Genomic DNA, 26,986 nt, shown 5'->3' with positions numbered 1-26,986 from the left:
TCATAAAATTTTTATTTTTTTTTGCAAATAATAATTAACTTAGAATTTCATGGCTGCAACACGTGCCAAAGTAGTTGGGAAAGGGCATGTTCACCACTGTGTTACATGGCCTTTCCTTTTAACAACACTCAGTAAACGTTTGGGAACTGAGGCGACACATTTTTTAAGTTTCTCAGGTGGAATTCTTTCCCATTCTTGCTTGATGTACAGCTTAAGTTGTTCAACAGTCCGGGGGTCTCCGTTGTGGTATTTTAGGCTTCATAATGCGCCACACATTTTCAATGGGAGACAGGTCTGTACTACAGGCAGGCCAGTCTAGTACCGCAATCTTTTACTATGAAGCCACGCTGTTGTAACACGTGGCTTGGCATTGTCTTGCTGAAATAAGCAGGGGCGTCCAATGTAACGTTGCTTGGATGGCAACATATGTTGCTCCAAAACCTGTATGTACCTTTCAGCATTAATGGCGCCTTCACAGATGTGTAAGTTACCCATGTCTTGGGCACTAAAACACCCCCATACCATCACAGATGCTGGCTTTTCAACTTTGCGCCTATAACAATCCGGATGGTTCTTTTCCTCTTTGGTCCGGAGGACACAACGTCCACAGTTTCCAAAAACAATTTGAAATGTGGACTCATCAGACCACAGAACACTTTTCCACTTTGCATCAGTCCATTTTAGATGAGCTCGGGCCCAGCGAAGCCGGCGGCATTTCTGGGTGTTGTTGATAAATGGCTTTCGCTTTGCATAGTAGAGTTTTAACGTGCACTTACAGATGTAGCAACAAACTGTAGTTACTGACAGTGGTTTTCTGAAGGGTTCCTGAGTCCATGTGGTGATATCATTTACGCACTGATGTCTGTTTTTGATGCAGTACTACATGAGGAATCGAAGGTCACAGGCTTAGCTGCTTACGTGCAGTGATTTCTCCAGATTTTCTGAACCCTTTGATGATATTACGGACCGTAGATGGTGAAATCCCTAAATTCCTTGCAATACCTGCTTGAGAAAGTCTTTCCTAAACTGTTCAACAATTTGCTCACGCATTTGTTGACAAAGTGGTGACCCTCGCCCCATCCTTGTTTGTGAATGACTGAGCATTTCATGGAATCTACTTTTATACCCGATCATGGCACCCACCTGTTCCCAATTTGCCTGTTCACCTGTGGGATGTTCCAAATAAGTGTTTGATGAGCATTCCTCAACTTTATCAGTATTTTTTGCCACCTTTCCCAACTTCTTTGTCACGTGTTGCGGGCATCAAATTCTAAAGTTAATGATTATTTGCAACAACAACAAAAAAAAGTTTATGAGTTTGAACATCAAATATGTTGTCTTTGTAGCATATTCAACTGAATATGGGTTGAAAATGATTTGCAAATCATTGTATTCCGTTTATATTTACATCTGACACAATTTCCCAACTCATATGGAAACGGAGTTTGTATATAATTATAAGAAATACTTTAATTTCAGGGAATTCCCCCCCCCCCCCCCCCCCCCATCTCCCGAATTCGGAGGTCTCAAGGTTGGCAAGTATGATATATTTTGTATTCTATTTTAGTTACTTTGAATTTACAACCCCCTGGCACTGCTTTGTACTGTTTTTGTATTTACTTTGATTATTATTTTCAACTGTTTGTAAATGATGAAATTTATAAATAAAGGTTTATTAAAAATAAAAAAATAAAAAATGAGTCTGACGAGTGACGACACACTACACTTGAATAAACAACACGCAGACAAAACGTCACAGACGTATACTATCGCACAAAGACTATAGATAGTATTGTATTGTCGTTGCTTTGAGGGCGATTCTGGATTTTCCAAGTTTGAGTTTTGGCTTTTTTTCCCCACTTCAAATTGTGCAATGTCCGAGCTTACCTGAATGCAGCACCGACTGCTGACGCGCAGTGCGTGGTGACGTCATCACGAGAAGACGTAAGTGAAAGTGTGCGCGCAGCAGGGAGAGGAAGATGATGTGTGCAGCTAGAGGTGGCTAGGTCGTAAGTGCTGGTCCTTGGTACGAGTAGCCAGACAACTGTTGCTTGGTTCTCGGTCGCTGTCTTGGACGTTTTGATTTGTATGAAAAACAAAAAAACCCAAAAACAAAGCCACCGACGACTCGACGCCCTGGACAGCAGCAAAATGCCGAATATCAAAATATTCAGCGGTAGCTCTCACCCGGACCTGTCTCAAAAGATAGCAGACCGCCTGGGTCTGGAGTTGGGCAAGGTGGTAACCAAGAAATTTAGCAACCAAGAAACATGGTGAGTCTATTGTCGCGTTTGGCTTCTCCAAAAGCCGCCAACTTGCGAGCTAACTGCGCCAACCTAGCCTAGCTAAACGTGTCACGCAGAAATAGCCGCGCATTTGGCGATAGACGCTCGAGTTCTATTTTTATCCCTAAAAGTTGATCAAATTGTTGTTTAATATCTTAAAAGCTACGTGCATATTTTTTTAAAATCATTGTCTAACAAAATGGTGTCGAACTAATTTGTACCTAGGTGCCACATGGCGGAAAATCTGTTCCCAAGTGGGTCGGACTGCTAAAATCATGGCGCGATAACTTAAAAATAAAGAAAACTTCAATTTGTTTTCTTTGTTTAAAAAAAGACCAAGCGCATTCTGACAATGTACAAACCATCATGTTTTACTTTACGCTTACATGTTGCGCTTGATAGAATTCTATCTTCATTTGTCGTTATTTATGCTTTCTCAATAAATGTTGTGATAATAATTGGTTGATTTGAGTCTTAAAATGCTCCCATCAGTGTTAATTTTTTTAATCTATCAAAAGATGAAAAGAAAAATAATATCAAAATGAAATTACAAGAGGCAGCACGGTGGAACAGGGGTTAGTGCATGTGCCTCACAATACGAAGGTCTTGAGTAGTCCTGAGTTCAATCCCGGGCTTGGGATCTTTATGTGTGGAGTTTGTATGATCTCCCCGTGACTGCGTGGGTTCCCGATTTAAACAAACTGAAAAACGTATTTGGGTGTTACCATTTAGTGGTCAATTGTACGGAATATGTACTTCACTATGCAACCTACTAATAAAAGTCTCAATCAATCAAAAAAAAACTTCTGGGTACTCCGGCTTCCTCCCACCTCCCAAAGACATGCACCTGGGGGTAGGTTGATTGGCGACACTAAATTGGCCCTTGTGTGTGAATGTTGTCTGTCTATCTGTGTTGGCCCTGTGATGAGGTGGCGACTTGTCCAGGGTGTACCCCGCCTTCCGCCCGAATGCAGCTGAGATAGGCTTCAGCACCCCCCGCGACCCTGAAAGGGACAAATGGTCGAAAATTGATGGATGGAAATTACAAGATGTTATTAAAAATGTAAAGTACCAATGATTGTCGCACACACATTAGGTGTGGTGAGATTATCCTCTGCATTTGACCCATCACCCTCACCCCCTGGGAGGTGAGGGGAGCAGTGAGCAGCAGCTGTGTTTAATATTTTAAAAGCTGCTTGCATCCCTTTTTTAATCATTGTCTAACCAAAGGGAGTCAAACTCATTTTTGCCTAAGGGCCACATGGAGGAAAATCTGTTCCCAAGTGGGCCGGACTGCAAAAATCATGGCACGATAACTTAAAAATAAAGAAAACTTCAAATTGTGTTCTTTGTTTTAAAAAAAAGACCAAGCACATTCTGGAAATGTACAAACCCTAATGTTGTTGTTTTTTTACACTTACACGTTGCGATTAATAGTATTCTATCTTCATTTGTCGTTATGTATACTTTCTGAATACTTAATGTGATAATAATTGGTGTATTTGAGTCTGGCAGAGTTTTAAAATGCTCCCATCTGTATATCTTTTTTAATCTATCAAAAGATCAAATGAAAAATATCAAAATGAAGACATGCACCTGGAGATAGGTTATTGCCAACCCTAAAATTGGCCCTAGTGTGTGAATGTGAGTGTGATTGATTGATTAATTGAAACTTTTATTAGTATATTGCACAGTACAGTACATATTACGTACAATTGACCACTAAATGGTAACACCCGAATAAGTTTTTAAACTTGTTTAAGTCGGGGTCCACGTTAATCCATCCATGGTAATTGTTGTCTGTCTATCTGTGTTGGCCCTGCGATGATGTGGCGACTTGTCCAGGGTGTACCCCGCCTACCGCCCGAATGCAGCTGAGATAGGCTCCACCACCCCCCATGACCCCGAAAGGGACGAGCGGTAGCAAATGGATGGATGAAATTACAAGATGTTATTAAAAAGTTAAAGTACCAATGATTGTCACACACACTAAGTGTGGAGAGATTAGCCTCTGCAATTGACCCTCAGTGCTCACTAGGGTTGGGTATCGAGTATCGATTGGAACCGGGACTAACTTTCCGATTCTCCCGGAATCGTTCAAAAGTTTACATTTCGATTCCTATCTTCGATACCAGTCCGCCGACCGTAAAAAAAATATGTCCGCCGAACCGGAAGAAGAAGCCGCTGAACACCAACGAAGAAGCGCCCACCGCCGGAAGTGTTAGCATAGCCGAGCGAGTCAGTCAAGCTCGAGCATGGATAGCGGGCGTCGGCGGTCGAAAGTTTGGCTTTACTTTACAAAAAAAAATGAAATAACCGCGAAATAACAGAAACGGGGGGAGAGAGAGCTGCAGATGTACCAGGACGTTCCACCGATACTTATGTCTGACGACCCTGCTGCATGGTGGTGGTCCGGTGGAACCAACAAAAGACTTATCCTTTGCTGTCATAACTCGCTTTCTCCTATTTATGCGTTCAAGCTTCTTCCACACCCAGCGAACGTGTATTTTCCACAGCAGGAGACACTATCTGTCCAGAACGCTCACGCATCCTGCCTGAGAAGGCGGATATGGTTATTTTCCTAAACAAAAACTGTCTCTGATTTTATACTGTACCTGCTGCTAATCTGGACTGGGTTTTGCAAGTTGTTTCTGATTGTTTATTTGCTTTTCTGCACCAGGTTAGCCCATCAGTGGGAGCACGGTAACATTTTTAAGTACCTGCAGCATCATACACTTGTGTGTGTAAATGTGTTTTCATGAGGTTTTCAAAAATAAAGCTCTCTTGAGGAAAGTGTACCCCTGGGAAAATGTATTCATAATTTATAATATTTATATTCAAGATCATAGATTTGATATTTATATTCTAGTTGAAAACAGCCCTGTGAGGAATTTATAGTAAAGTTCATAAAAAGTTAATAGAATTAAAATTGATGGAGAATGTCAGACTATTTCATTCAGAAAGACTAGGTTAGCTAGCTCATTTAAAATATCCTAAACTTTTTTTTGACCCTGCCTCTTAAGAGAATCGGAACCGAGAATTGTCAGGAATCGGAATAGAAACAAAGAATCGGATCCGGAATCGTTCGAATTCCAACGATACCCAACCCTAGTGCTCACTGCTCCCCTCACCCCCTGGGAGGTGAGGGGAGCAGTGAGCATCAGCGGTGGCCGCGCCCAGGAGTCATTTCTCATTTTTCTCAACGGATGTACTAACGTCATGTGGTTATTCTGTACATATGGAGCATCATCTACAACAAAACTTGTGAATGTGGACGTGTATCATTAATATCACATGAAGTTAGAAGGGGATACATATTATTTCAGCATATTTATGTGCGCACAGAAAATGTGTCCCCACAGTCATTAAGTACAACACGGAATGTACAGATTATCTAAAGCATTTTTCGGGGTTTAAATGTAAAATAAAATAAAATTACTGACATGTTTGACAATCAAGGCACGAACGTCACGATCCACATTTTGCATACTATCCCTAATAAGCAGCGTAAGTACATAAGGTCCAAACACAGAAGTGTCACCTCTATCTTAACACAGCACATAGCTCCGCCCTCTCCGACATCCAGTGGACACATTTTCTTTCATTCATAAATTTCAGCTCATTTTTAGATTTGGCAAACTCATCTCGCGGGCCTGTACGTTTGACTTCCCTGGTCTAACCATTATACTCGTCATTTTACACCCAAGTCCCAGCACATGTTACATGACACTCCGCTTTTGTTTGTTCTTCCCCCACGTTGTGTGTCTTGTTAGCTCTCTGCTGCTAAGTGCTGTTTGTTTTGTCGCCTCCCTCTGACAGCGTGGAGATAGGGGAGAGTGTACGTGGAGAGGATGTCTATATTGTCCAAAGCGGCTGTGGGGAGATCAACGATAATTTGATGGAGCTCCTCATCATGATCAACGCCTGCAAGATAGCCTCTGCCTGCAGAGTTACAGCGGTCATCCCTTGCTTCCCATATGCCCGCCAGGATAAGAAGGACAAGGTGGGGGTGAGGGACATGTCTAATTATCTCTGTCATTCTGTTTGCCATCCAACATCTTGACGAGAAGCCTCTGACCATGAATGTCCATGCATTGCTTGTTTGGTTTTTCTCATTGCTCAGCTTTTTAGTTGCAAGTCCACCCATGTTGTATAGGCCACTGCTTGTGATCCTGCGAGTTTAAAGTACCAGTAGAGTGGAAACTTTTTGAATTTGTTTCATTGTATCTATTAATCCATATCCAATTATAGTTACAATCCGCAAAGTATGTGAAAATGTCGTCTAAACATCACAAAATGCCAGAAAATTCGGTCAGCCATTTTCAATATTCCGCTCCAAACGTCTTCGATGATTTCCTTAGCTTGACGTTCCTGGAGGAACACTTCTGCACTCCGACCATAGTATCAGATCAGTCCTACTGGAAATACGCAAACATTAGAGAGAGATGTGTATTATTAACAAACCCATGAACACAAGTTTTTCTTTTTTTTATGCATTCTCAGTCGTAAATACATAAAAAGTCCGCTAACAAAGGGGGATCTCTATGCCGGCCACAAAACCCTCTAAATAACCATCCAAAACCTGCCAACAATACTCTATATACATATCGTGACCTGAATATTAACCAAATATTACAGATGTAATTATAAGCGCTATTGGCAAGCTTAACATCTGAGCTAAAAATAAGCATGAACTTTGAGATTGGCATCATTTCTAAGATTACACACATTCACTTCGAGTCTCACATATTTAATTAGCTGGACCTGACATCAGGTGAGTACAACCTATACTTGGTTAATATTCACATCACAAAATGTTAGATCATATTTTTGGCGCTTTTTGGATGGGTATTTATTGGGTTGTATAGTCGAAATAGACACAATGACATCATGGCTCCATTGTAAGCAGACTTTTATTTATGTGTATTTGAATTAGAATGCATTGAAACAAAGACATGTGTTCTTGTCTGTCATTAGAATTGTGAATTATAGGCAACATTTTAAAAAAAAAGTGCTGTTCCCCTTAAAATCCTAATCAGATTATCTAATTATGACAATATTTTAAAAAATGAATAAAAAAAATTGTCAATTCATTTTCCTCTGTCTCGCGTAGGCTCCTTCTTCCAGTGAGCATGCTCCCCACACACACACATCAGTGTTTCCCATTTATTCATTTGTTTGTGGCTATGAATGACATTTCCCCTGGCACAAATGTGTTTGTCTTCGCTCGTGAACAAATTATGATGGAACTGTGGCAACATAACCTGTAACTCCGCTGCACGACACGCTTCATACGCACCTGCTTTGCTTGAGAATAAGACCTAGCAGAAGGGATTTGTTGTGCCACTTGTTCTACTTTTTTGCTATATTTCGCAAGTTGAGGTAAGCATAAGGAGTACGAGAGAGGCGTGAGTCTAGTGTTGCGCATTTATTTGGTAATCCAATACAAGCAGTCACGAAAGGCAAAATATTCGCAGCGCCAGCAGAGATCCGACTACACAAGCCCAGGAAGTGTGTGCAAAAAATCTCAAGAGGCAACCTAACTTTATCACTTCCACAAGTGCTAAGAAGACACAACTTGGAAACACTTTACTGTCGTTTGCCTTTTTGGTGCAATATACTTTTTTATGGACTTCTGGCACATTGTAAAAATAAAATAAACAAAAATGGAGCAAAAACGTATGAAGTAACAAGAAAAAATTAACTATAAAAGAAAAAGGCAGATATTCTGCCCTGTTTTTTTTTTTAGTGATTCTCAAAACATCAAAATCGTAATTGGAAATCGAGTTTTCAGCGGGGAAAACATTTGAACTTTTTTTGGCCAAAATCATACAGTCCTAATCTAGTGTATAATAAATTCTGTTATTTCAATCATTGTTACGTTTAACTGTTAGCCTGTGTGTGCCTGTGTGTATATATATATATATGTGTATGTGTGTGTGTGTGTATATATATATATGTGTGTATATATATATATGTATTTATGTATGTGTGTAATCTTAGAAATGATGCCAATCTCAAAGTTCATTCCTATTTTTAGCTCACATGTTAAGCTTGCCAATAGACTTAGTCCACATGACTTAACAGATCCATTTTTATCACAGAGTCGTGCTCCCATCTCTGCCAAGTTGGTGGCCAACATGTTGTCTGTGTCAGGTGCAGACCACATCATCACTATGGATTTGCACGCCTCGCAGATACAGGTGAATATTTGCACATCACAACCAAGGTCTGTGTCGTTTTTTTAATGTGAATGCTTCGATGGGTTTAATCACTTCAGCATACAGTCAAAATTAGTATCTCTTCCTGCCGGCCAGTTAGATACCTGCAGTACTCTACTTGTTTGGCTCATTAAAATGTTGCGAGACAATGTAAGCACAGCTTTGTTTACTGATGTTGTTCTGAATGGGACATACCCATACTTGTACGTGTTTGTTTTTTTCCATTGTTTAAGGCAAACAAGTATCATTATCAAAAACTTTAACATTGAGGCCACATTATGTTGTATAACTGAAAATGTTAATGTTCTAGTGTAAACAGGATATGTTAACACGACGGTGACCAAGTGAAAACATCTAATGAACGATTGAGCCACTTCGTTTTCTTACCGTTTTGTTTGCCGTTTAAAAAAACTTACTTTAAAATACTCTTTAAAGGGAATTCAAGAGTTCTGGAATATAACTATTTTTCTTTATATTGGAGTCTTTTGAAAGTATTATAACATTAGCAAACCCCACGTGTAAGCCACCTTATCCAGGGAATTATTGAATGTCGTCTTTCACAACGGTGACTTCATTCATTTAAGGAATGATAAAAAATATGTATATAATGGGTTGGGGAGAGACAATTTGCTTGGGATAAACGTATCATAAGGTTAAATATGGCCATTTATGCCTTATCAATATATTGTCAAAACACCTACTAGATATTTATTAATCATACAAAAGGGAAATTATGTGTTTGCAGTGCAGATTAGTAGATACAGTAACAAAAATAAAACATAATGGAAAAACTCAAAATGAGTAATACATATTTATGTATTTGTTCTCATTGATCCAAGTCATTGTATTCATTGTATTGCGGGGCATTCAAAATCTCCTTAAACTTGTCTTAATCTATTGTGTTCGTTTGTGCTGCAAAAAATGTTTTTGTGCTGTTGACGTCTAAATTATAACTTTGCCCCAAAATGTCAAAATATCCACAAACTTGTTACGTTAGTCTGCACTTCGTTCGTGCTTGTTTGTGCTGCAAAAACTGTTGGTCTTTTACAATTTTTAAGTTATTAACAAATTATTATTCATAACCAACCCCTCCCCTGCACTTTGTGTTTGGCATTTAAGCATTATTTATAACCAACCCTATAGCCATGTCCAAATCTTCCCAATTATTTGTGCTTTGTACCTGTTTGTGTTGCAAAAATGTTTGGTCTAACTGTTATGACTTAAGTTATTAATGAATTATGAGTCATAACCAGCCCCTCCACCTTGTCAAAACCTCCCCAAACCAGTCCCAATGTTTTTTTTTGTTTGTACTCGTTTTTGCTTATTCGTGCTGCAAAAATATTTGGTGAAACTCTTAGTTTTTAAGTTAACATTTTATTGTATTTAAGTGTTATTACTTATAACCAAGCCTTCATACTTGTTCCATTCGTTGGTACTATGTTTGTACTGCAAAAGTGTTTATTCTAACTCTTAAGGTTTTTAAGTATAGCATATAGCGTATTGTTTTAATTAACGGGGGCCAACTTCACACAGGTGAATCACAAAACATAAACTTAAAAACTATAACAGTTAGTAGTAGGGCTGGTCGATTTGAGTGTGATTGATGATCGTGATTAATTTCAGTCAATCATGGTGATAGGCTGTTAGCATATATAACCTAGATCAAACATGGTGGAAATGTCTGTTAGAAGATACCAGCGTAGTAAACCATAGGGATGCAACGTTGTGCTTGGTATAATCCTGCACAGAACAATTCTTCTTTATTTACCGTGTCCATGTGTGTGAATGTGTTGTGATTAGGCCCTTTTCCACCGCAGGAACTTTTTCAGGAACTTCCCCACTTACCCAGCTACCGTAATTTCCGGACTATAAGCCGCTACTTTTTCCCCTCGTTCTGGTCCCTGCGGCTTATACAAGGGTGCGGCTTATTTACGGCCTGTTCTTCTCCGACACCGACGAAGAGGATTTCGGTGGTTTTAGTACGCAGGAGGAAGACGATGACACAATGATTAAAGACTGACTTTTCATATACCGGTAGGCTGGTTATTTTGATAACGTTTGTATTTGTATTACTTTGCAGCGTTGTATTATTATTACTCTGCACGAATGCTGTTCGCCATGTCAAAGATGTGAAAGTTTGATTGAATGATTGAAAGATTTATTGTTAATAAATGGGACGCTTTGCGTTCCCAAACAGTCATCTCTGTCTCGACAATCCCCTCCGTGGTAGCAGGAACCCCTATATACTACGCTAATTACACATCAAAACCCTGCGGCTTATAGTCGGGTGCGGCTTATATATGGAGCAATCTGTATTTTCCCCTAAATTTAGCTGGTGCGGCTTATAGTCAGGTGCGGCTTATAGTCCGGAAATTACGGTAGATAAAGTTCCCCCTGGGTTTTCACCAAAAACTACCCGGGTTGATCCTCCTAGTTAGGTGGGACTTTTCCAAGCGGCCAGAAACCTTTTCGGGGGCGGGCTGTGCTGTCGAACGCTGACAGTTGGGGGCGTTCCTACAACTTTTTTTCCAAACACACGACTGTCATTGGAATATAAACAGTGACTTATTTCTTGTGTATTTCTATTATAACAAACTTGACAACGGAGATGGCTTTCGAAATACAGGAACTTTTGTGGAGCATCTTTGTGCTAAAGAACGCTGATCATTGGAACTATCTTGCAGTTTTTTTACTTGGCTGTAGTCTTTAAACTATATGCAGTTTATTGTTGTTTATTATTTTTACAAACTTAATTTCGACATGCGAAGCTACGAGAAGTTGACAGACTCTTTTAAACGTATTTGTGAAGGAGTATGAAGCCAGACTCGAAGCAGCGACATCAGCTGTTTACTACTCTGACTCTGAAATGTGAAATATAGGAGGCAGCACACGAGTGGAACGAAAGTAAATACCATCAAATATTACCTATTTACTTTATTACGTGTTGTAAAAGTAGTCAGTGACACTACCATGAATTGATTAACGTGGACCCTGACTTAAACAAGTTGAAAAACTTATTCGGCTGTTACCATTTAGTGGTCAATTGTACGGAATATGTACTGTACTGTGCAATCTACTAATAAAAGTTTCAATCGATCAAACTCCATTTTTATAGTTATTAGCCTCAACCCAAATTTACAGAATGCTAATGCTAAAAAGCTAACGCTAAAGCCGATGTATTTTTGTGATGTCGGCGTGAGATAAACACTGACATTTATTATTTATATATTGTTATTTACAACTTACTTAAAGTCTCATGGTCTGCTGCAGCTCACCAGTAATCCTGCCCTGGATGCGGACTCGCAAGCACTCGCAGAATGTCTTTGTGACTGAACTATTGTAGGTTGTTGGTCCCGGCGGGGAGATAAAACACACCTACTGATTTAATGTAATCAGAAATCGACATTTTTGTATCTAAATATTTTAGAATCAGACTTTGTTTGCTCTGATTCAACTCCTCTGATATAACATGCACTAAAAAACTACAGACACTTTTTGTTCCAATCATTTTTGAGTGTTGGATATAAATATTATGTTCCTGAAATAATCTTTAAATGGTTTTTTGTTGGTATACATTATTTTACAGTACCTACAATTTCAACTGTACGTTAATGTATTTTCAATGAATATAAGACAGTTTGTGGAGCACTTCAAAACACAAACAAAGTCACCGCTTGACGTTTGCCAAAGCACTGGTGAATACAAGTAATCAAAGAATACAAACAATTTACCATTTCAATGTGTTGTTTAGTAAATGTTAACTAGGAAAAAATTCTTACAGTATACAGTACACTGCTGATGTTTTGTTTACTACAGAATTAAGTTTGTGATAACAAGAAAAATAACAAAATAACTTTGAGAGGAAAAACATTTACCCCCACCAAACATACCAAAAAAGAAGCATGGCCCCACAACGGTGGTGCAGACCATAGCGCGGGTTACCTGTACCTTTGCACCTCTAGTAAACACAATCGTCGACATGAACAAAATGACAGTTGTCAGCTGTTAGCATATATTATCTTGACGAAACATGGCAGAAATGTCTGTTACAAGATACTGCAGGATGCAACATTACTCAGTATAATAATGGATAGGAAAATATGCCTTTTAATAATAAAAAAATATATTGTTCGAGATCAAATGATATTAATTAAAAAAAAAGGTGATATTTTTCTTTTTTTGTATGCCATATCGCCCAGCCTTAATAGTAAGACCAAAAATGTTTGCTGCACTAACGAGTGGGATTGGGGAGATTCTGAGATTGGGCTGGTTATGAATCACTGTTCACTAAAAATTATAAATTAGACCAAAAATGTTTGCAGAACAAACACATTGAACACGTTTTTGGGAGATTTGAACATGGTTGGAGGATTGGATATCAATAGTAACACTTAAATACGAAAACATAAAATGTTAACTTACAAACAATAAGATGTAGGCCAAAAATGTTTGCAGCACAAATAATTGAAAAAAGTTTGGGGAGATTTGGACAAGATGTGGGGAGGGGGGTTATGTACGTTTGAACACCAGTGAGTAAATGTGCCCGAAAAATATTTGAACAGTAAATATAACCACACATTTAAGTACTTGGAGTCAAAACTTTTTTAGTCAAGGAATCCCATAGACTCCATCAAACAAGTATTAAATATGTTTATATTTACAATCGTCAGTTGTCCAAAATACTGTTAAACCTCTGATAATGTCGGCCATCCACAAATTATATGAAACTCCTGAATGCTTCACTTCATTCACATGCCGATTTATTTTATTATTCAATTTACTGACCAAATACTTTTGGACCTTACCCTAGCTATATACACAAACGGAGTGTGTTCCACAAATATTTAGATTGTGACTTTTTAAAAAGGGATTTTGACTGTGCACAAAGGATTTGTAAAAAAAAAAAATTGCATAGGTGTCCGAAGTTTGTCAGTTCTGTTGATAATTTTTGTCTTTAGAACATTTAACATCAACATAACACTAAGGTATAAGTAATCAAATATATGTACTGTAAATTAAAAGCCGTATACAACACTGCATTTCTTTCAGTGGATGACAAGGGAGTTTACAAATTAAATTTAGGGTCGTCTGCTTACCACCTGGTGTTAAATGTCAAATTTTACACTTAATTTGCTGCAGCACTCCTGCAAATTAAACAGATACTTAACAAAAAAAACTCCCCACCGCATCGGACAGAGTAGCACACACTACAGTGAGCAGATGCTCAATGGGTCTTTTGTGGGCTATAGTTAATTTTTTTTAAATATGCAACCGCCACAGTTGGTCCACAGGAAGGACTTTGGACACTATTGTAAAGGAGCCCAATGCTTGTGATCCTGGGTCAAAACAATGTTTTGTATACCGTATTTTTCGGACTATAAGTCACAGTTTTTTTCATAGTTTGGCCGGAGGTGCGACTTATACTCAGGAGCGACTTATGTGTGAAATTATTAACACATTACCGTAAAATATCAAATAATATTATTTAGCTCATTCACGTAAGAGACTAGACGTATAAGATTTCATGGGATTTAGCGATCAGGAGTGACAGATTGTTTGGTAAACGTATAGCATGTTCTATATGTTATAGTTATTTGAATGACTCTTACGTTAACATACCATGCACGTTCTCAGTTGGTTATGCGTCATATAACGTACACTTATTCAGCCTGTTGTTCACTATTCTTTATTTATTTTAAATTGCCTTTCAAATGTCTATTCTTGGTGTTGGGTTTTATCAAATAAATTTCCCGACTTATATATGTTTTTTCCCTTTATTATGCATTTTCGGCCGGTGCGACTTATACTCCGAAAAATACGGTACATGTTTCTGTCTGCCATCAGTTATGTACAAATAGTGCAATTCTTTTGGACCAGTAGTTGAAGTATGAATGAGTACTTTGATTTAAAAGCACAAACAATCCAACAGCGCTGTTGGCCACCTTTTTGTTATTTTGGTTGTGTGACACACTTGTGTATGCTCAAGTTGAACAGTTTACATATGTGTATGACCTCCACATTTAAAAGTATTACTCTGCGATGCCGTAATGTAAAACATGAGACTTCATCTGTGGCTAATTGCAGTTAAAAACCAAAAAAAAATGTATTTCTCAATCTCCTTTGCAATTGTCTTTTAGGGGTTCTTTGACATCCCTGTAGATAACCTGTATGCGGAGCCTGCCGTGTTAAAGTGGATCAGAGAGAACATATCAGAGTGGAAGAACTGTACCATCGTCTCCCCCGATGCTGGTGGAGCTAAGAGGTAAACTCATTGAGGACTCATTGAGCCTTGTAATGTAGAATCTATACTGTTGATGATGATGATGATTTAATGGTGCAGTAAGGTTTTCCTGGCTATAACTATGCTGCTTGTCATTCTCTCTGCAGGGTCACCTCTATCGCAGACAGGTTAAATGTGGACTTTGCTCTTATTCACAAGGAAAGAAAAAAGGCGAATGAGGTCGACCGCATGGTTCTTGTCGGGGATGTGACGGGTCGGGTGGCCATTCTTGTAGATGACATGGCAGACACGTGTGGGACAATCTGCCATGCTGCCGACAAGTAAGCAGTGATTTTGCTAGGTACGCGTTCTCGCGTCCCTGACACATAATTAACTAAAAGGACGCAATCAACTTAGTCTCTTTGGGTCTGAGACATGCCTCATTTTTCCCACAAAAACGATACATTGTGTTGTATGGTATACCGGCACCAATTAATTAAAAACTACTATACAGCCATTGAAAAATACCGGTACTTTTTTTTCATCAGCATGCTGCCGTGCGGCGGTGACGTCGCTGAGCCGAGGCGCACGTAATGTATGTCAGCACGCACACACAAGGCGCATAAAAGCAGAAACAGAATGAAGAGGAATAACGGCAATTCTACTGGTTAATAAAGAGGGTGTGAGAAACGCAACATGGAGGTATTTTAACTTCAAAACTCACGATACAAGTGACGCTTTAAACACAGAAGCGCTGCCTCGCAAGCGGTGCTTAAAACATGTCTTGCCAAAAGATGGCGATTGGTATTACCACCCTTGTTTCAAACTAAAGTAAACATTTAGATAACATTCAGACCTGCCCAAGGGTTTTAAAGAGTGGCCGGTAATAAATGTAACTCGCTCCAATGTTGTGCACATGTAGATACGCACAAAGCTGGTTGGCTTGTTGCCAATAATTAGTGAAGTCCAAATGGCGGAATTTCACTTGCATTAGTTTACTTGCAGTGCGTTTAATCCCTTACTGGTTTAGGAACTTTCTTGAGGGAGAGTTTGAACCCCATGATGACAGAGTTGTGGTCTGACTTGCAAACTGCCCCCGGAAATGCCCTAACATGTTTGACAGCATTTCGAAATGTTTGGTTGATCATGATGAAGTCTATCTGATTTCCCGCTCTGTCACCTGGGCTTTTCCATTTGTACTGCCTTCTGGGATCGGTTTTGAATTTTGTGTTGGTTACAACAAGGCGGTTTACCACGCACCAGTCAGGTCAAGAAACCTTGGTGTTTGCAGACTAGATAAACGTTGCTACAACCTTCTGTGCATCTGCTTAGCACGTGATCACCTGTACACAGTATCACGACATGCTAGTTTAGTGGCTACCAAAACAATTAGCCAGTCAGCGCATACCATATTTCATTTGCTCGATGCTGTGCACTTTTGTGTTGATAGTAGGGGTGTAACGGTACGTGTATTTGTATTGAACCGTTTCGGTACGGGGGCTTCGGTTCGGTTCGGAGGTGTACCGAACGAGTTTCCACACATATTAAGTAGCGTAACGCACGTTGTGTAAACGATGCACACTGAGGCACAACACACAGCATGCTAGCAGCCAACGGGCTACGATAGACTGACCATACGTCCTCTTTTCACCGGACATGTCTCTTTTGCGGAGCTGTCCGGGCGGAGTTTCTTAAATGCCTCAAATGTCCGGCATTTTGAGTTAGGGTTGCGTGTATTTTTAATGTACGTTCAGGGTTAAGAAGGGGTTAAAAACAAATCAAATTGTGCAGCATTCGTGAGGGAGGGGCAGAGACAGAGAGAGTTATGATAAACTTGCATGCGTCGCCAGGCTCTGTTTTTTATCCATAGATTTATCAGATTTAATTTTTTATTATCTATAGCAGGGGTGTCAGAAGTGTGCCATTTGCGGCCCACAGCTAATGTTTTAAAGGCCCATGGCACATTCTAAAAATATTATTAAAATAAACAAAAACATAACAAAAGTGAAATAAAAAAGCTTAAAGGTTAAATGTAATTTAGAAAAAGTTGCAATGTTGACAATAAAACAAAACAGTTTTTTTTCTTTCAAACTGTCATTGCTCAAAACATAATATTGAATCAAAATCAATGTTATTATGAATTATTGACCTATCCAAGGTTCCGATTACTTCACATCAAATATTCCACTAAGAAAAATATTTTTGGTGGAAGATTTTACAAATTTGGTAAATAAATAACCCAAAAATGTTTTTCTTTTCTTACTATACCGAAAATGAACCGAACCGTGACCTCTAAACCGAGGTACGTCCCGAACCTGAAATTTCTGTGTACCGTTACACCCCTAGTTGATTGGTTTTTAATGTTTAAGGGACATATTTGGAGACGTTCATAAAAAATCTTTAGTGTGTTTAATTACAGATACATTTTGAACATAAATGAAAATATGTCAATCGTATCCATTATCATATTCTTACCATAATCAAAAGAAAATAGAGCTATTTTTTGGAATTGAGGATTCACTACATTAAAATATTATCAACATCAGCGAACGACTTCCGCTTGATGAACGTGATTACACATCTTACCTTTTTTGTGTTTTAGGTTGATTTCTGCCGGTGCTACCAAAGTCTACGCCATCCTCACCCATGGCATCTTTTCTGGGCCCGCAATCTCACGCATCAACAATGCCTGCTTTGAAGCAGTTGTGGTCACTAATACGATTCCCCAGGAAGAGAAAATGAGGCATTGTCCCAAAATACAAGTAAGGTTGCCTGTTTATTTTCTGCACCGGTTCTCTTATTTTTTTCAGTCATGTGCCTTTTTTGAACAAATAATAATTTCCTTCAAAGCCCAACTGTTAATACATTTGCCAAAATAAGCGTGCCGTCAATGCAAACGAACACAAACAAGTGCAGGTATTTGGTAAATAAATAAAAAAGTATACTAGCGCGGTGCTGCTGTGATCGTTTGACGTTGATATACTGCTGCAAATATTAGTCACATCTACCATTCATGTCTGCAGTTTTTATGCTGTGTAGTTAATATTTTGTCATTATTAAGCTTTATATGTCCCTGTTGTTCAGCAATGTTTGCTAGCGATATCAAGATTCAGTATATGACGTTGAGCCTACGAGATATTTATTCATCTTGTTTATTAAAACTATTGAGGATATTTTCTTCATGCTAACATATCAAAGTCAAAGTCAAAGTCAAAGTCAGCTTTATTGTCAAACAACTGTTTGTACAGGACATACAGGTGGACGAAATTGCGTTCCTCTCACATCCACGGTGTCTATAAATATAAAGTGTAGAAGAAAAATAAAAAAGACAACAATTTAAACAGTCGCATGAGGGGGGGGAAAATATACAGGGGAAGAAGATATTACCAGAATATCTATAATATCTATCTAAGTATTCAGATGGGAGTGCAAAGTGCAATGTAAACAGTGTAAACAGTTAAAACAGTTAGCAGCATTTTGAGTCCGGAGTAAAGTGGCTAAGTGATAGATGGTGTGTGTGTGTGTGTGTGTGTGTGTGTGTGTGTGTGTGTGTGTGTGTGTGTGTGTGTGTGTGTGTGGGTGAGTGGGGGGGGGGGGGGTGTAGTGTCTCAGTTCACAGTTCAGTTCAGATCAGATTGCAGGGCAGAGTGAGAAGGGGGGGGGGGGCCGGGAGAGAGTTCAGCTTCCTGACAGCCTGATGGATGAAGCTGTCTCTCAGCCTACAGCTTCGAGCTCGGAGGCTTCTCAGTCGTCTGCCGGATGGCAGCAGTCTGAAGAAGCCGTGTGAGGGGTGTGTGATGTCGCCTGCCACGCGGAGTGCTTTGCGTGACAGGCGTGTGTTGTAAATGTCCTGGAGGGAGGGGAGGGGGGCACCGACGATCTTCTCAGCTGCCCTAACTGTGCGCTGCAGCGTCCTGCGGCAGGACGCCGTGCAGCCTCCGTACCACACAGTTATGCAGCTGGTCAGGATGCTCTCGATGACGCCCCGGTAGAAGGAGTGCATGATGGAGGCTGAGGCTTTTGCTCTTCGCAGTTTGCGGAGGAAGTAGAGGCGCTGTTGAGCCCTCTTGGCCAGTGATGCAGTGTTGGTTTTCCAGGAGAGGTCATCTGTGATGTGCACACCCAGGAATTTGGTGCTGCTCACTCTCTCCACCACCACACCGTTGATGGTCAGAGGAGGGTGCTGGGTGTGCGCTCTCCTGAAGTCCACAACAATCTCCCTTGTTTTCTCTACATTGAGAGAGAGATTGTTGTCACCGCACCATGTGGCCAGTTGGCTCACCTCGTCTCTGTAGCTGGTCTCATCGTTATTGTGGATGAGACCTACCACAGTTGTGTCGTCCGCAAACTTGACGAAGAGGTTGGTGCTGTGCTTCGGCGTGCAGTCGTGGGTCAGCAGGGTGAAGAGAAGGGGGCTCAGCACACATCCTTGAGGGGCCCCTGTGTTCATGATGATGGTGCTGGATGTGTACCTGCCGACCCGGACTGCCTGTGGTCTCCCAGTCAGGAAGTCCAGCAGCCAGTTGCACAGCGACGTGTTCAGCCCCAGCCGGTCCAGTTTGTGAATCAGCTGCTGTGGGATGATGGTGTTAAATGCTGAACTGAAGTCTATGAACAGCATCCTGGCGTAGGAGTCTTTAGTGTCCAGGTGGGTGAGAGCTGAGTGGAGGGCTGTGGAGATTGCATCATCGGTCGATCTGTTGGCCCGATATGCAAACTGGTAGGGGTCCAGGGTGGGGGGGAGGATGGACTTGATGTGCTGCAAGACTAGCCGTTCGAAGCACTTCGTGATGATGGGCGTCAGTGCAACGGGACGGTAATCGTTGTAGCTGGATGGGGAAGCCTTCTTGGGAACCGGGATGATGGTGGAGGCTTTGAGGCACGTGGGAACAGCAGCTTGGCTCAGGGAGGTGTTGAAGATGTCCGTGAAGACATCTGTGAGCTCCGCTGCACAGTCTCTCAGCACACGACCAGGTATGTTGTCCGGGCCTCCAGCTTTGCGTGCGTTGACTCTGGAGAGGGAACGCCTCACGCTGGCCGAAGACAGGGACAGCACCTGGTCATCCGGAGGGGGTGGAGTCTTCCGTGCAGGCGTGCTGTTTTGTGCCTCAAAGCGTCCAAAGAACTCGTTCAGGCTGTTCAGCAGAGCGGTGTCACTGTCACAGGTCTGTGGTCGGGGTTTATAGTCCGTGATGGTCTGGATCCCCCGCCACAGGCTCCTGGTGTCTCTGCTGTCACTGAAGCGGTGGGCTATCCTGCTGCCGTACTGCCTCTTAGCATCTCTGATGCCACGGTTCAGGTTGGCCCTGGCTGTTCTCAGGCCAGCCTCATCTCCTGCTCTGAAGGCAGCGTTCCGGGCTCTCAGCAACCTATGGACTTCCCCCGTCAGCCATGGTTTCTGATTTTCCCGTACCGTGATGGTCCTGGTCTCTGTGACATCATCGATGCATTTAGTGATGTATGCAGTGACAGTCTCTGTATATTCCTGTATGTCGATGTGGTGGTTGTAGGTGGCTGCCTGCTTAAAAATGACCCAGTCTGTGGTGTCAAAACAGTCCTGCAGAGCAGAGGAGGCATCCACTGGCCACACCCTCACTTGCTTCTGAACTGGTCTGGTGACTTTAGCCCTCGGCCTGTATGCTGGCATTAGCATGACAGTGAGGTGGTCAGAAGCACCCAGGTGGGGGAGGGGTGACGCCTTGTAAGCTCCTCTCTGAGTGGTGAAGACCATGTCCAGTGTGTTTTTACCTCTTGTAGGAAAGTCAATGTGTTGATGTAGCTGTGGACACACTGACTTGAGGTTAGCCTGGTTGAAATCACCAGCCACGATGAGGAAGCCGTCTGGATGGGCTGTCTGGTGTTCGGTGATGGCACAGTTCAGTTCAGATAGTGCCCTGTCTCTGTCCTTGTTGTTAGAGCAGGGGGGAATATAAACAGCAGCTAGTAGAATGGCTGCAAACTCCCTCGGTAGGTGGAAAGGCCGACACTTTAAAAACATGAACTCCACCAGGGCTGAGCAGTGCTTCTGTGTAACAACAGTGTCCTTACACCATGCATCACTGATGTAAACACAGACCCCGCCACCGCGGGTCTTACCTCCTGCAGTGACCAAAGCGACTATAATGTGGTCATCTGTGTTGAATAAAGCACTTGGCTTTCCTGCACAACAACTAAGCTTTTAGTTTCTGTGTTTGGTAAATGGTACCTAGTTTCTTTTAAGTAAATCGACAATGAAAATAAGTGTATTGGCACCTTTTTAAAAAATCGTTAGAAATAGTTGTATTCTGAATATGTGATTAGAGATGTCCGATAATATCGGACTGACGATATTATCGGCCGATAAATGCTTTAAAATGCAATATCGGAAATTATCGGTATCGGTTTCAAAAAGCACGGTGGCACAGGGGTTAGTGCATGTGCCTCACAATACGAAGGTCCTGAGTAGTCCCGAGTTAAATCCCGTGACTGCGTGGGTTCCCTCCGGGTACCCTGGCTTCCTGCCACCTCCAAAAACATGCAGGTTGATTGGCAACACTAAATTGTGAATGTTGTCTATCTGTGTTGGCCCTGCGATGAGGTCGCGACTTGTCCAGGGTGTACCCCGCCTTCCGCCCGAATTTAGCGGAGATAGGCTCCAGCACCCCCTGCGACCCCAAAAGAGACAAGCGGTAGAAAATGGATGGATGGATGGATGGTTTCAAAAAGTAAAATGTATGACTTTTTAAAACGCCGCTGTGTACACGGACATAGGGAGAAGTACAGAGCGCCATTAAACCTTAAAGGCACTGCCTTTGCGTGCCGGTCCAATCACATAATATCTACGGCTTTTCACACACACAAGTGAATGCAAGCATACTTGGTCAACAGCCATACAGGTCACACTGAGGGTGGCCGTTTAAACAACTTTAACACTGTTACAAATATGCGCCACACTGTGAATCCACACCAAACAACATTGACAAACACTTCGGGAGAACATCCGCACCGTAACACAACATAAACACAACACAACAGAACAAATACCCAGAACCCATTGCAGCACTATCTCTTCCGGGACGCTACAATATACACCCCCCGCTTCCCTCTACCGCCCACCTCATGCTCTCTAAGGGAGAGCATGTCCCAAATTCCAAGCTGCTGTTTTGAGGAATGTTTAAAAAAAATAATGCACTTTGTGACTTCAATAATAAATATGGCAGTGCCATGTTGGCATTTTTTTCCGTAACTTGAGTTGATTTATTTTGGAAAACCTTGTTACATTGTTTAATGCATCCAGCGGGGCATCACAACAAAATTACCGTATTTTTCGGACTATAAGTCGCAGTTTTTTTCATAGTTTGGCCGGGCGTGCGACTTATACTCAGGAGCGACTTATGTGTGAAATTATTAACACATTACCGTAAAATATCAAATAATATTATTTAGCACATTCACGTAAGAGACTAGACGTATAAGATTTCATGGGATTTAGCGATCAGGAGTGACAGATTGTTTGGTAAACGTATAGCATGTTCTATATGTTATAGTTATTTGAATGACTCTTACCATAATATGTTACGTTAACATACCAGGCACGTTCTCAGTTGGTTATTTATGCCTCATATAACGTACACTTATTCAGCCTGTTGTTCACTATTCTTTGTTTATTTTAAATTGCCTTTCAAATGTCTATTCTTGGTGTTGGGTTTTATCAAATAAATTTCCCCAAAAAATGCGACTTATACTCCAGTGCGACTTATACCGTATGTTTTTTTCCTTCTTTATTATGCATTTTCGGCCGGAGCGAATTATACTCCGAAAAATACGGTAGTTATAATAATGTGTTAATTCCACGACTATATATATCGGTATCAGTTGATATTGGAATCGGTAATTAAGAGTTGGACAATATCGGATATCGGCAAAAAAGCCATTATCGGACATCTCTACTTGTGATGCTTTTTTAATTTGTAATTAAACTCACTTGCAACAAGTAACAGGTGCTGGCAATATAGAAATCACACTTGCAGCCAGTTAAAATGGAGAAAAGCTACAAATGAATGTATGGGAAACACTGGCTCATCAACACAGGGCCACAGTGTAACCGTTGTAGTGGCTGCACTTGGCTCAAGTGATATTCATGCATTCATCCATCCATTAGTTCCATACTGAATGTTACATTTCCTGCCCAAAAAAGAACAAGGAAGGAGTCACACTTAGTGATGATACTCGAAACCGGTTTTGCCGGTTGTTCGATAAGAAAAGAACCGAGTCCTCGGACTCTAATCCCTTTTTGAGAACCGGTACCCGTTATCGAGACAACTATAGTAAAGAAAAAGAGTTGGTTCTTTATTCGAATCCCTGGAATCCCGTCCCGACCAGAAATGCTCCGTGTGACATCACAAGAAATGACGTCACGTAGCTCAGTCATTAGGCGCAGATAGCGAAAGCAGGAAAAAAATGGACCGGAAAAAGCGCTCCAAGGTGTAATGAAGTTCAAAACAAACGGTATAATCCAATGAATAACTTTACTGAGAGATTTGAGCAGGGTTCAAACGCATGACGAACACTTTTACGAACAACCGGAAACATAGCAACCAGGCTAGCAACGCACCTCCTTTACGGCAGCTGTCACAACGTTCTTAAAGCAACCGCAACACATACATATATGACATCTCCCTTTTTTAACTTTTGTTTTTCTTTGCTTGTAAACAAAATCACACTGTATATGTGTTGTCTGTCTAATTATAAATAATGCAGACGAGGCGTGTTGGCTGAGTTCTTGACGTTTACTTTCAGAGCGTGCTCATAACTTCCTTCTTAGCTGCCGGGTGGCGACGTGATGCAACAACACTTTTCGGGGCTGCCGCGCATGCTCGTCTCTCCCGTTGCATGCTGGGTAGTGTAGTTGTTATATTCCCTAGCTCATATCACATCTTTCCCCCTATGAAGAAAGATTTTAACTCAAAGTGTATTTCTTTTTTTAGCTTTAACTTTTCATTTTTTAGCATTGTAACCACATTTGCAAACAACTTTTCTCTTCATAGAATTTTCTTTCAATAAAGAAATAAAGTGCAAAAATGTCAAAGCATCATAACAACAGTTATGTCAAATAGCAGCAGAAGTGCACTTTTTGGAGAGCTGTATTATTTTCAGTTTTGTGCCCAAAGGACTGATTTTATTTAACACTATATTATTATTTATACACCTATAGTGATCACAGAGACAGGTTGTTTTTGTGTTACTGTATATATTTGTTTTTCTGAAAAATCCCACTTAATATACTTTGGGTAACAACAGTCAATATTTATTTTATTTTTTTAGGGGGGTAGCAGTCAATATTTATTTATTTATTAGATTTTATTTTTTTCTTATATAAGAGAAGTGAGGTTTAGTTAAACCAAATATTGTGTTTTTTCCATATACAACAACCTATCTGGACTCGATAAGGAATCGGTTCGATAAGAGGATTCGATAATAGGCTCGAACTCGATAATTTCTTATCAAACATCATCCCTAGTCACACTCCACTATTTGAGAAACTAGCGCAAGACAGTCTTGGTGATTTTAGGAGAACAATGGATGCTGGTGATAAGTTGTCTGATTTACTATTTATTTTTTTCATTTTCAGGTTATCGACATCTCCATGATCCTCGCAGAGGCCATCCGTAGAACTCACAACGGTGAATCTGTGTCATACCTCTTCAGCCATGTCCCATTGTAACAGCGTCCGACGTCAGGCCAAAAACCAATGAAGCGATCCCTGCACACATTCAAACACAACCATTAGAGAAGTTCTTCTGCAAACTCACCTTGCTGTTGGATTTTGGGGAGGGGGAAAAAAGAACTGTTATGTCCGTTACCTGCATCCCGCTCACTTTGTGCATCGTGTCTCTCGCGACCGGGGTACTACAAAATAAGCTACCCATCAAGTGTATTTATTGTTATTGAGTCAAGTGTCCACTGTGCACTTTGTCTGCTTCTCATAACATGTAGCGACTGATGAAGAGATGCCTCTCCTGACCGTGTCACCTCAGCGGGTCGGGGAGCTCAGGAAGGAGACTGACCTGGTATATGGAGCTGTTACAAAACTGAGGTTTTTATGGTACTCTTGTAGATCTTCTGCTTTATGAATGTTTAAACATAGTAGTTTATCGTGCCGCTAAAGCTCCACTCAACACTGAATGCCTCAGCAGTTTGATCAGCCATCAATCCTCTTGCTCCTAATTTTATTTTTAGGGCGTGTCGTGGATGAAGAACATGCATGTAGTGGTCTTTTCAACTCTTGGGGTACTCAATATTGAGTGGGGTTGTATTTAACATCTTTTTATGAATTTGTTTTTTAACTTGGGTTTTCTGTAGATTTGCCTCAGAAAAGTGCTCCTGCTCCCCCACACCCGTCTTCATTTGTGGTATTATGATTTGTCTTAATTCCAAACTAAACTGTTTACTTTTTGAGTAGGCACCATTTGTGTTGTTTTTAATAAAGCTTTTGGAATCCCGGACATAAATTTCTTTACACTTCCAATTTATTTTATTCAGACTCGCTTGAGGTATGGCAGATTGTTCTTGTGGACGTGGCCAACCAGTTAGATCTGTCCCTTCTGTAGAAGACTTCAAATGACGATTGACAACATGGCAGTGTAAAAAATCTGTCTACCTAAACCTTGTCAGAATAGCAAAAAAACAAGTTTATCCAATAAAATATTAATATTTTAAGAAATATTCCCGTTTCATTTATGCTGCACAGATATACTAAATTTACCTAAAATCAGAGGTGGACTAAAACAAAAATGTGGATTGTTGAAAGCCTTTCTGTTTTTGAAATAGGAGAATAGAGTCCCATGTTTTACAACAGGGGTCCTCAAACTCGGGGGCCGGGCTGTGTGTGTGTGTGTGTGTATATATATATATATATATAATATATTGCGCACTAATTGAAAGAGCGTGCACTTGCCCGACACTGCGGCGCGAGTGCGTTGATGTCAAGTAATCTATGGGAAAATGCATTTTTAGACAATATGATTTGCCTGAGTGGCTCGGAGACACAGAGAGTAACAAGCTGTAGAAAATGAATTAGGACAGATTTGAAAAACATAGTGAAATATAATATATATATCGTAACTATAAGTCGCTCCGGAGTATAAGTCGCACCTGCCGAAAATGCATAATAAAGAAGGGAAAAAACAAGTCGCACTGGAGTATAAATCGCATTTTTTGGGGAAATTTATTTGATAAAACCCAACACCAAGAATAGACATTTGAAAGGCAATTTAAAATAAAGAATAGTGAACAACAGGCTGAATAAGTGTACGTTATATGACTCATAAATAACCAACTGAGAATGTGCCTGGTATGTTAACGTAACATATTATGGTAAGAGTCATTCAAATAACTATAACATATAGAACATGCTATACGTTTACCAAACAATCTGTCACTCCTAATCGCTAAATCCCATGAAATCTTATATGTCTAGTCTCTTACGTGAATGAGCTAAATAATATTTGATATTTTACGGTAATGTGTTAATAATTTCACACATAAGTCGCACCCCCGGCCAAACTATGAAAAAAAGCTGCGACTTATATCCCGAAAAATACGGTATACATATTTTTTTTTTTTTCACTGTTAACTTGGGGACTTCCCAGGGGCCAGATTTTGGACGTACCCGGTCCGCAGGCCGTAGTTTGGGGACCCCTGTTTTACAACATCTCTGATACCTAAGCCCATAGTCTCTTAGCTATCGCATTCATTTAATAAACTTTAGGTTTATTTTTATTTAAATGTTTTTAAATCTCACCCATATGTTTCTTTACTGTTGATAATTGCAATAATTTTTTTGCACAGTTAATTTTTTTATTAAGGATCCCATTAGCTGGTTGCCACAGCAACCCACTACTCTTCCTGGGGTCCACAATTCAATACAATTACAAGTAAAAGCATATAATTATAACTACACAATACAGAAAAAAATAAAAGCATCAATAAGAAAACAAGCAAACAATTTACAGTCACAGGAGATAATTGCCATATAAATATAACTACTCAATATAAAACCAAACAAATCAACGAGCAAACTAATTTAAAGACTCGGATAAAATATGACATTCTTTTTTAAAACCTGTTTACTTTCAATGCCGGTGAGAATTTGAGGCGGGTTATTCCAGAGTGATACCTATAAATAAAAGATTTCCGCAAAGCATTCTTCCTGGGACGAGGGAGTACAAAATGCACCTCACTGGACGCCCTGGTATTATGATTATGTATAGTGCTACTGT

General features: G+C 40.4%; 2 protein-coding genes across 6 annotated transcripts in view; both read left to right on the top strand.

The window, feature by feature from the left end:
* The window catches only part of nexmifb (neurite extension and migration factor b), a 667,809-nt gene that overhangs the window by 269,172 nt on the left and 371,651 nt on the right, over nucleotides 1-26,986 (top strand). The gene's annotated exons all lie outside the window — the stretch shown is intronic.
* LOC133649069 (ribose-phosphate pyrophosphokinase 1) lies at nucleotides 1,863-25,216 on the top strand. Of its 3 annotated transcripts, none has more exons than XM_062045839.1 (7): nucleotides 1,863-1,944; nucleotides 6,105-6,294; nucleotides 8,390-8,488; nucleotides 14,644-14,768; nucleotides 14,894-15,067; nucleotides 17,329-17,488; nucleotides 24,337-25,216. In XM_062045839.1, exons 2-7 carry the CDS (start codon nucleotides 6,184-6,186, stop codon nucleotides 24,427-24,429), a joined length of 762 nt encoding a protein of 253 aa, XP_061901823.1. In that variant the 5' UTR covers nucleotides 1,863-1,944; nucleotides 6,105-6,183; the 3' UTR covers nucleotides 24,430-25,216. The 3 variants fall into 3 exon arrangements, with proteins under 3 accessions (XP_061901823.1, XP_061901821.1, XP_061901822.1); XM_062045837.1 differs by lacking the exon at nucleotides 1,863-1,944 and adding an exon at nucleotides 1,955-2,273; XM_062045838.1 differs by lacking the exon at nucleotides 1,863-1,944 and adding an exon at nucleotides 1,956-2,273 and having other exon boundaries at nucleotides 6,105-6,288.

Source organism: Entelurus aequoreus, linkage group LG04 (genome assembly GCF_033978785.1).
Source record: "Entelurus aequoreus isolate RoL-2023_Sb linkage group LG04, RoL_Eaeq_v1.1, whole genome shotgun sequence".
In the NCBI taxonomy this organism is placed as follows: domain Eukaryota; kingdom Metazoa; phylum Chordata; class Actinopteri; order Syngnathiformes; family Syngnathidae; genus Entelurus; species Entelurus aequoreus.
This window is presented reverse-complemented; position numbering and strand designations above follow the sequence as displayed.

Coding starts and splice junctions, on each gene's coding strand:
- LOC133649069 (XM_062045837.1), top strand. CDS start 2,089: ATGAAAAACAAAAAAACCCAAAAACAAAGCCACCGACGACTCGACGCC. Junction 6,295..8,389: donor ATAAGAAGGACAAGGTGGGG/GTGAGGGACATG, acceptor TTTTTATCACAG/AGTCGTGCTCCCATCTCTGC. Junction 14,769..14,893: donor GATGCTGGTGGAGCTAAGAG/GTAAACTCATTG, acceptor TTCTCTCTGCAG/GGTCACCTCTATCGCAGACA.